The 11,078-nt window shown below is 46.2% G+C and overlaps 1 protein-coding gene across 1 annotated transcript in view; it reads right to left on the reverse strand.

The window, feature by feature from the left end:
• HSPA12A (heat shock protein family A (Hsp70) member 12A) overlaps positions 1 to 9,131 on the reverse strand; it is a 102,658-nt gene extending 93,527 nt beyond the window's left edge. The window contains exon 1 of the mRNA XM_033943720.1: positions 8,964 to 9,131. Coding sequence (XP_033799611.1) covers positions 8,964 to 9,003 — 40 coding nt within the window. The 5' untranslated portion in view covers positions 9,004 to 9,131. The remainder of the gene's footprint in view (positions 1 to 8,963) is intronic.
• Between the last annotated feature and the right edge of the window lie 1,947 nt (positions 9,132 to 11,078).

Here is an 11,078-nt window from a genome sequence, read left to right on the forward strand (position 1 = left end):
TTGGTTGAAATCTCTCCATGCGTTTCAGAGTTTTGCTGGAACATACATATATACACACACACATCCGACTTTATATACTGTATATAGATTGTCCTAAATCTCAAATATTCTCATTACTACCATCAGTGCCAAAATTAACAGCATTCTAGCCCACCATCTCTTACAGAAGAGACCCCAACCAAAGCTCGTAGCTCTGATCTCAAGAATCTTCCTGGCATTTTCTATACCACTCTACGAGTAATGCTATCATAAATGAAGCCAATGCATTTAAAAATAAAACCTTTAGAGACTACGCTCTTGCTTTAAACATTCATTAAGTTGTCATCACTCATCGCTCTGCCGGGTTTTTCTCATTTTGACATTTTAAGTTCACAAGTGAGAGACAAAAATAAAAAGTCAGCAGCCTGCAACACACAGCACATACTTCACAGCAAAGAAAGGGCCAGTGCTAAGGTTTCTGGTACCCCCCTGCAACCAATAAATCAGTGCTCCCTCCCCCTCAAATGCAGCATCTCCTGTTTTTCTCTTCTCTTCTCCGTCCGGCATTGCCCCTTCCCTCTCTGTCTCCCTTGGGGTTTAGCACCCAAGAAATGATCTGGGTGTCATCTTAGACCAGTGTTTTTCAACCTTTTTACACCTATGGACCGGCAGAAATAAAAGAATTATTCTGTGGACCGGCGGTTGAAGAACACGGGGCTAAGTCGTGGGCCAGACCCCGCCCATCTCTACCCAATTTCCACCCCTGACCCCGCCCACATAATAGTACTAAATTGCACCTTGCACGTCCCGTGCCTCATCTGGAAGCCTTCCCTCTGACGTTTCAACGTCAGCGAGAAGGCTTCCGGTTCAGGCACAGGCCGCCCGTAGGAGCCGCTGTCCGTGGCTTTGTGCACTGAATCCGTGAGGAAGAGGGAGCTGGCTCGAAGATAACGACGCATCGATCGCACCGTGGACCGGCGGTTGAAGAACGCTGTTTTGGGCCTGATGCACATGCTGGTCCTGTGGACCGGCAGGAAATTTCTGTGGACCGGCACTGGTCCATGGACCGGTGGTTGAAGAACATTGTCTTAGACAATACGATGAAACTTCCGCCCAATATGCGACGGCGGCCAATAAAGCAAACTGGAAGCTAGGAATTATTAAAAAAGGGATGGTTAACAAGACTAAGAATGTCATAATGCCCCTGTATTGCTCCATAGTGCAATCTCACCTCGAGTATTGCATTCAATTCTGGTCTCCTTAGCTCAAGAAAGATATAGTGGAACTAGAAAAGGTTCAAAGAAGAGCGACCAAGATGGTAAAGGGGTTGGAACTCCTCTCGTATGAGGAAAGACTAAAAAGGTCAGGGTTCTTCAGCTTGGAAAAGAGACGGCTTTTTTCACACCGTCAAAAATTACAAAGACTAGGGGACACTCGATGAAGTTAAGGGGAAATACTTTTAAGACCAATAGGAGGAAATATTTTTTCACTCAAAGAATAGTTAAGCTTTGGAACGCTTTGCCAGAGGTTGTGGTAAGAACAGATAGCGTAGCTGGTTTTAAGAAAGGTTTGGACAAGTTCCTGGAGGAAAAGTCCATAGTCTGTTTTTAAGACATGGGGGAAGCCTCTACTTACCCTGAATCAGTAGCATGGAATGTTGCTACTCTTTGGAGTTTTAGAATCTTGTTGCTCTTTGGGATTCCGGAATCTTGTTATTCTTTGAGATTCTGTATGGAATGTTGCTACTCCATGGGCTTTGTCCAGGTACTAGTGACCTGGATTGGCCACCATGAAAATGGGCTACTGGGCTTGATGGACCATTGGGCTGACCCAGTAAGGCTATTGTTATGTTCTTATGAATTAGTCTTCCCGACATGCATCACTTTGCATTTGTCCCATTAAATTCCATCTACCACTTAGATGCCTAGTCTTCTAATTTCCTAAGGTCTTTCCCGCAGTTTTTCACAGTCTTCATGTGTTTTGACCACTTTCAATAGTTTTGTGTCATCTGCAAATTTAATCACCTCACTTGTCATTCCAATTTCCAGATCATTTATAAATACTGTATGCTTAATAGCACCAGTCCCTGTGGCACTCCACTATTTCCCCTCTCCCATTGAGAAACATTGCCATTTTTATTTATCTTAAAATGTTTATACAGCCTAAACCTAGACATTTTACAAAGAACAATACATAAAAGCACAACATACCGAATGTTACAGAATACTAGTACAAGTCTGCAACGATGCACCTGAAATTTGGCATGCCTATTTATGCCATGTCTATAGCAGTCACAAGTACATGCAGCAAAACTGGCATTTATATGTGCAACTTATAACCTACTCATGTCCATGCTCCCTCCCCCCTATAGTTGCAAGCTAAAGAATAGTGTAGAGAATGACATGTGGACAAAATTTCACCCTTCCTGCAGGAACTCAATTTTCCTGTCCTGTCCTCGTGACTTTTGTCACTGTCCCTGCCCCATTCCTGTAAGCTCTGCCTTAACCACTCAAGCCTCGAACACTTATGATTTTAAAGTCCTTGAGGCTTGTGCAGATGAGGACGGAGCTTAGGCATTGGTGGAATGAGGCATTAAGACATCACAATCTGAGCTCTAGAATGTTGCTACTTAGGATTTGAAAGTGTTTGAGGCTTGTGCAGATGAGGACAGAGCTTAGGCATTGGTGGAATGAGGCATTATGACATCACAGTCTGAGCTCTAGAATGTTGCCACTTAGGATTTTAAAGTGTCTGAGGCTTGTGCAGATGAGGACGGAGCTTAGGCATTGGTGGAATGAGGCATTATGACATCACAATCTGAGCTCTAGAATGTTGCTACTTAGGATTTCAAAGTGTTTGAGGCTTGTGCAGATGAGAACGGAGCTTAGGCATTGGTAGAATGAGGCATTATGACATCACAGTCTGAGCTCTAGAATGTTGCTACTTAGGATTTCAAAGTGTTTGAGGCTTGTGCAGATGAGAACGGAGCTTAGGCATTGGTAGAATGAGGCATTATGACATCACAGTCTGAGCTCTAGAATGTTGCTACTTAGGATTTCAAAGTGTTTGAGGCTTGTGCAGATGAGAACGGAGCTTAGGCATTGGTGGAATGAGGCATTATGACATCACAATCTGGTTCTGGAATGTTAGTTATGATTTTAAAGGGTTTGAGGTTTCTGCAGATGAGGACGGAGCTTGCAGGAATGGGGCAGAAATAGGAAAAGAACTTGTGGGGAAGGAATTGGAAAATGAGTTCCCACGGGGATGGAGAAAAATTTGTCCCTGTCTCATTCTCTAGAATAGTGCGCCTTAGTCCAGTTACATATGCAACTGCCATTCACCCCATTTAACCCCACCCTCTGTTTTCCTAATTCACAACAGGACATTGACTCTCCTATCCCATGACTCTTTAATTTTCTCAGGAGTCTCTCTTGAAGAACTTTGTCAAAATCTTTCTGAAAATCTAGATCCACTACATCAACTGGCTCGCCTTTATCCACATGTTTATTCACCCCTTCAAAGAAATGAAGCAAATGAAGCTCTTCTTCCTGCGATCATCAAACCCATGAATGAAAGACGTTTCCACCCCACATTCATTCTATGCTTGGCCAGAAAGACAAATCACACGTGTTCATTTCAGAATTTAGACACTAATTCATAAAAATAGACCCCCAAACCATTTCTATAAGGCAAACAGGAAGGAATGATATAAGATTTTGAAAGCAGGAAGGAGCTCCTGGATGTGGAAGCCCTTACAATGAGCAGATGGCTGGAACCGAGATACAAAATGCTTAAATGGTTTTGTAAAAAAAAAAAAAGGGGGGGGTGTAAGATCTTTTCTCCATACTTTTTTAAAAGAGCATGAAACAATTTTATTGACTGCTATAGATTGGGCTCTCTGGACACCCATTATGAATATGCATGAGATACATTTGCATATAATAGATGTACACGCACTGCTTCTATTTCATTCTAACTTTCTTGGTGAATATTCTGGCTGGATGTGTTTAGAAACTGGACTGGTTTAGGCACGTAAGAGCCATCCTGCCTCTGACACCAGTAGTGGATGTACCATAAACTGGGCCTGTGTGCAGCTGCCCCCCCCCTCTCTCAGACTGCCCAGTTTAGGGGATCTGTTGAACCCAGGGTGCACCAAAACCTAAAACAAGATCACTATCTTGCACTTTCTGACGTGCAAAATGCTTTACAGTACAGGTTCAGAATCCTTTACCCGAGACATTTCAGATGTTAGAATTTTCCAGTTTTTGCAATGATGTGTCTCCAGTGGCCGAAGCGATTCATATTCGTGACCTGCTGCAGCTCCGCAGGCTTCTCTCTTCCGCCTCCTGCCTTGCTGACATCACTCCCTCGTTCCTTCCTGGCTGGAGGCGACAGAGAGAAACGTGCGGGGCCGCAGCAGGCAACCAATATGACTCGCCTCAGAGGCACTCCAGTGTGAGGGAAAATGGAAAAAACAGAACCATTATCAGGAATGACGTCGCTAAAGTGACTTTGGGGCCAGGTTTCATTTTTGATACTAAAACTAAGCTTTTTTTGTACAAATTAGTAATGCAGCAATATTACAAAATAATTTTGGTTTTTGGAGCTTTTCAGGTTTTTAGAATTTCGGGTGAAGGATCTTGTCTTGTACTTGAAAACCTGGGGGTCTTTTTATTAACGCGCGCTGAACCGGTTAATAGGATCAGATCAGAAAACTCTGCAAAATCACTTGTTTCCCCTCTATTCCTTCTCTGTCTCCTGCCCTTATTCCAAGCCAATATTTAAGCATGAATCGCAGACCCCTGGCTGCACTCATGAGCGCCATTTTCTGTTTCAAGTCTTGGTGAACTGTCCAGCAACCACAGCATTCGATGAGTTAAACCAGTTTCCCTGGGGAAACTGAATAGGCCAAGAATCCTCAGCTTTGGATTTTAGATGTAATTAGTCACCTTGTCAAACCCAGGCAAGCTATAGTTCAGGAATGTAAGTCCTTGTCCCTGTGAGCTTATAACCTGAGCTGAAGAATTTTAACACAGAAACAAAGTGGATGACAGCCGATAAAAACCCATATGGCCCATCCAGTCTGCCCAAAAGAGAGGCCAGAACTGTACCACATAAACAAGAGTATTTTTTTAAAGAATTTTCTATCAGGGTCCCTAAAATATATATGACCATTCCTTCGTGCTCTTTTCTCCTCAGACATGCTGATATACAGTGGACCCCCAAGAACTGGTCTCTGTCTCCCAGAATAAGTTCTAAAGCCAGGATATTTGCAGCGCAACATTCTGAGGTCGAGGATTTCCTTTCCAAGTTATCCCGTTCCGCAAGAGAGATTTTAGGCCAGTCCTGGATTTACGACAACCTCATCCTGATGTGTTATGGAACCTACAGCACAGATTTCAATAAGTAGAATCTTGGACTGCAAATCCCACACTGCTTTGGGATGAGGGTTTAAAACCAGAAGTGGCCTTTGAACTGGGTAATTTGGCAGCTCTGCCTTTTGGGCAGTTAAAGAGCTTCATTTGGTACGGTATGTCTGATCGTGGAAAGCAGTGACTCAGCAGTACACCAGGTTTTAATGACGGCACTGCTTAGCCTGGCATGAGGGCATATTGTAAAGTGCTGTAATATCTTTGCCTGTCAGTTCCACTGCTTCTTGGGTTTGGGTTACCATATGGCTCCAGATTAAAAGGAGGATGGATTGAGACATCCGGGTTTTACTTCTATTGCTTTTAGTGGAAGTAAAACTCTATCCTGCTTACATCCATCTCTTATCTATTAGATTACCCCGTACCGTGACTCCATTTAAAGAGGTTAGTTCCAAACCGGTTAAGCACAAAGAGCTGTTCAGATTAGCGCAAGTTTTTAATTTCAAGAAGTTTAGCTAACCTAAGAAGATTTCTTTTCACTGAACGTCATATACCTTTTAGGGGAAATTTTGCACATCCTACGGCTATCTATGAAAGTATTCTAGTCCCTGTATGAACTCTGTTTAGGAAACTCATCTGTTCAATTGTAAGAAAGCAAAAAAGAAAAAAAAAAATGCACCATGCTCATTTTGCAAGCTTCGGTTCCAAAAAAGAAAAGGGTGCAGTGGGACCGGACGCAGCATGGTACGGGACACAGACTCACAAACCACAAATAGGGATGCTGGTTTCCTGGTTCTTACATCTCTGGGCTAATATCATCTATCTCTGAAATGAGAGGAGCTTCATCATCCTCAAACAGAGGGAGCAACTAGCTCAAACATAACATGCCTCATGAAGAGAGTGGGTGGGGCACCGACCAAGCTCACCCCAACAGAAATAGTGGAGGGGGGCATAGGACACAGACCGAGCTCACCCCAGAAAAGATAGTGGGGTGGGGTATAGGATACAGACTGAGATCAGTCCAAAACAGATATGGGGGCATAGGACAGAGACTGAGCTCAGCCCAAGAGAGATAGTGTGTGTGTGTAGGGGGGGGGTATTGGACACAGACCGAGCTCACCCCAGAAGAGATAGTGGGGTGGGGTATAGGATACAGGCTGAGCTCACCCCCAAAACAGATAGAGTGCATAGGACAGAGACTGAGCTCAGCCCAAGAGAGATAGTGTGGGGGGGCCTTGGACACAGACTGAGCTTACCCCAAAACAGATAGGGGGGCATTGGACAGAGACTGAGCTCAGCCCAAGAGAGATAGTGGGAGGGGGCCTTGGACACAGACTGAGATCACCCCAAAAGAGATAGGGGAGGCATGGGACAGAGACTGAGCTCAGCCCAAGGGAAGAAAGTGTGTGGGGGGCTTGGACACAGACCGAGCTCACCCCAGAAGAGATAGTGGGGTGGGGCATATGATACAGGCTGAGCTCACCCCAAAACAGATAGGGGGCATAGGACAGAGACCGAGCTCAGCCCAAGGGAGATAGTGAGGGAGGGGCCTTGGGCACAGACTGAGCTCACCCCAAAAGTAATAGGGAGTTCATAGGACACAGACCGAGTTCACCCCAGAAGAGATAGTGGGTGAGACATGGGACACAGTTTGAGCTTACCCTGATAGAAATAATGGGTGGGGCACAGCAAAGAGACTGATCTCACGGAGCAGTGGGCCACTGACAGGCTGAGCATACCTCGAGATGAGGGCCTAGACTGAGGGGCAGATGCACAAAGCCCACCATGCTGGCATCATTTCATTGATCTAGTCCAGGGATCTCAAAGTGCCTCCTCGAGGGATGCAATCCAGTCGGGTTTTCATTATTTCCCCAATGAATATACATGAGATCTTTGTGCATGCACTGCTTTCAATGCATATTCCTTGGGGAAATCCTGAAAACCCGACTGGATTGCAGCCCTCAAGGAGGGACTTTGAGATCCCTGAAATATGGGAACTTTTCCAATTAACCTCGTATTACCTTCAAAATTTTACTTTTAGTATTCAAAACCCTTTCTACTAATGAACCTTAATTTATTGATAAATTACTCATCCCTTATAGCAGGGGTAGGGAACTCCGGTCCTCGAGAGCCGTATTCCAGTTGGGTTTTCAGGATTTCCCCAATGAATATGCATGAGATCTGTTTGCATGCACTGCTTTCAATGCATATTCATTGTGGAAATCCTGAAAACCTGACTGGATTGCGGCCCTCGAGGAGGCACTTTGAGATCCCTGATCTAGTCTAAATGAAACACTCTGAGCCACTGTTTTAGCATGCACGGAAAGCTCATTTAGATTAAAATAAGCTCCTCAGCACATCCCATGCAAAGCCCAGAATAACAGGCTGCAGAAAACCCCTGTAAAACCACTGACAGCTCAGAGCTGTCTCAGTGCCTGAATGCGGATTGGCTCAGGCACTGACAGGAAAGTCAAAGCACCCCCCCCCACCCCCCAAATCTTCAACCAAAATAAAAAATTCCTGGTGCTCCAGCGGACCCCCTACTCTCCTGAGCCCCCAAATCCAGGGTCCAGTGGACCCCTATCTGACTCAACCCTGATCCCCCTCAGCCACAATAATAAAATCCCTGGTGGTTCAGTGGACTTGAACTGACCCCAGTCTCCATGAGGCTGGATCAGGTCCCAACTCAACAGCCCTAACTCCCTGGAGCAGAGGCAGAGCGCTGACGTTTTGAAGATGCGGGCCCTGAGGCAGGAAGGCGTGTGCCGCTACAAAAGGAACAGGCGAGGGGGGTTGCGTCGGTTCTTTAGTCCAGGGGGTAGGGCTGTTGAGTTGGGGTCCAACTCGACGGCAATCAGAGTTGGGTCGGGTCTACTGGACCAGCAGGGATTTTGGGCTAAGGGGAGTGGGGGTTGGGTTGAGTTGGAGCCCAGCTCAACCCAACCCAACCCAACCCAGTGGGAATTGGGGTCAGACTGGCTGAGGGTCCAGTGGACCAGCAAGGATTTTATCTTTTTGGCTAAGGGGAGGGGGGGTTGGGTTGAGATGAGTTGGAGCCCAGCTCAACCCAACCCAACCCAACCCAGTGGGAATTGGGGTCAGACTGGCTGAGGGTCCAGTGGACCAGCAAGGATTTTATCTTTTTGGCTAAGGGGAGTGGGGATCAGGGTCAGGCTGAGTGAGAGTCCAGTGGACTACCAGATAATTTTTTTTTTTTTTTTTTTTACAGGTCAGGTGGGGGTCCGGGGTTCCTGTCCATGCACAGCTCTGGTAGGCATGTCCCAGGACGTTGCGACTCCTTTAGTGACAAATGCTCAGCAGAAGCAGCAAATACATAGACTGTAATTTGCATTTGCTGGTGACTAAAAGCCCAGCACGTCCAAGGAGAGAGGGGGGAGGGAGGGACTGGCTTCCCCTTTGGTTTTGCAGCTGCATCTCAAGACCTGGGCTTTGCTTTTCTTGCAAGTTTTCCCGGGCGAGATCTGGGGCTTCTCCAAGTGCTGCAGGCTGGAAATGACCTTCTTTGTCCTCTTATAAGCCCAGCAAATCAACGGCAGCGCTTCAAGGTCAGACAGATGCAAGGAATGGACCGCAGCATCCCCTCCCCCACCTTACCTGCAGGACGGCTCTCGCTGGGGGGCTCCGGGCCGGACATGGCTGGGATTCGGGCTCCAAGCGCTGCTGCCCCAGTGAAGACTCCGAGCAGGAGAGAGAGCCCGAGACTGCGGAGCTGAAGCGAGGGGGGGAGGGGAGGGGCGGGGCTCCGAGGTGCCCCTCCCACCTTTCCCCTCAGTCAATGCCCAGCCCTCTCGGGTTCTGGTGTGGGACTGGCGTAAGGCAATGGACTATAGTAAGGCAATGGGGGGTTAAGTGACCTTCCCAAGGTCATAAACAGTAGCAGGATTTGAACCTCTCATCTATGCTTTCCCTTGGTTATGGCTGTAAATGTTTAACATTTAGCTTAGCATCCTGTCTTTGCAAGGGACGCACTGCATGCAGTGTAGAGAATGACACAGGAACTCAATTTTCCCATCAAGTTTTGTCCCTGTCCCTGTCCTATTCCTGTAAACTCTGCCTTAACCGTGCAATCCTCGAACACATGATTTTAATGCATTTGAGGCTCGTGCAGATGAGGACGGAGCTTGCAGGAATGGGGCAGAGACAGGAAAAGAACTCACAGGGACAGGACGGGGAAAAATTTGTCCCTGTGTCAACTGGATCGATTTGTCACTCCGTCAAAAATGACAAAGACTAGGGGACACTCGATGAAGTTACAGGGAAATACTTTGAAAACCAATAGGAGGAAATATTTTTTCACTCAGAGAATAGTTAAGCTCTGTAACGCGTTGCCAGAGGTTGTGGTAAGAGCGGAGAGCGTAGCTGGTTTTAAGAAAGATTTGGACAAGTTCCTGGAGGAAAAGTCTGTTATTGAGAAAGATGTGGAAGGGAAGCCACTGCTTGCCTTGGATCGATAGCACAGAATGTTGCTACTCCTTGGGGTTCCGGAATCTTGTTATTCTTTGAGATTCTGTATGGAATGTTGCTACTCCTTGGGTTTTGGCCAGGTACTAGTGATCTGGATTGGCCACGTGAGAACGGGCTACTGGGCTTGATGGATCTTTGGTCTGACCCAGTATGGTTATTCTTATGTTCTATTATTAGTTATATTCTTATGTTCTTACATATAGCCCTGCTTCTGCCAAATTTCTGCACTCATGGTTACACCAGTTCTATGGCACAAGGGTTAGGCTCACTGGTTCAATAATGAAACTGGTACCTTGGCTCTCTGGGCAGAACTCAAGAAATAAATGACTTTGAAGGTCCTGCCAGGAGGCCCCAGTTGCAGACCTTCCCCCTTAGAGGTTATCCTACTATAGCAAACAGCAGGAATGGAGGAGTGGACTGAAAACTCAGGGAAGCCAAGGTTCAAACCCTTCTGGCGAGTAAGGGCAAGAAATTTAACTCTCTGTTGCCCTACATTTTTATTTTTTTATTGATTTAAACTCCGCCCCTTTACAAAACCGTGGTGGCGGTAACAGCTCCGACACTCATAGGAATTCCTAAGAGCATGGTAACTGTTACTGCCGCAGCCAGCGCTAAAAATTGCACGATGGTTTTGTAAAAGGGGGGGAGGGGTTTGTTTTATATCCCTTTACATGGCTACATGGACCAGGACCTATCATTATATGGAGCCATCTTTAGGGAACTCCTTGCCAGTATGTTACTAGTATTCCCCATCTTTTACGAACGTGGTAACTGCTCTGACACTCATACATGAACGTTGGAGCAGTTACCGCCACTGCCGGCACTAAAACCCACGCTATCCCCTTCTATGAAACCGCGCCAGCAGTTTTTAGCGCAGAGAGCGGCGCTGAATGGCCCGCGCTGCTCCCGACGCTCACAGGAACTCAATGAGCGTCGGGAGCAGTGCGGCTCTCTGCGCTAAAACCCGCTAGCGTGGTTTCATCGAAGAGGGGGTATGCATTTGTAAAAAAGGGGGAATTATTAGCTAAACTGGCTTGTGTGAAGCCTTAAAATCCTGCTTAGTTCGCTTCTAAAAAAGTTCTTATTCCAAGACACAAACCGTAGCGTCTAAATATTTCCTTTCCAACAGTCTGCAAAATAAACACGAATCGCTTTTAAAAAGCGATCCTGGTGTTTTATCCTCATCCCCCTTTTTCTTTTAATTAATTTATTAACTTTCCCCTCCCCCTTTCCCCTCAAGCTCAA

Source organism: Geotrypetes seraphini, chromosome 4, assembly GCF_902459505.1.
Source record: "Geotrypetes seraphini chromosome 4, aGeoSer1.1, whole genome shotgun sequence".
In the NCBI taxonomy this organism is placed as follows: Eukaryota; Metazoa; Chordata; class Amphibia; order Gymnophiona; family Dermophiidae; genus Geotrypetes; species Geotrypetes seraphini.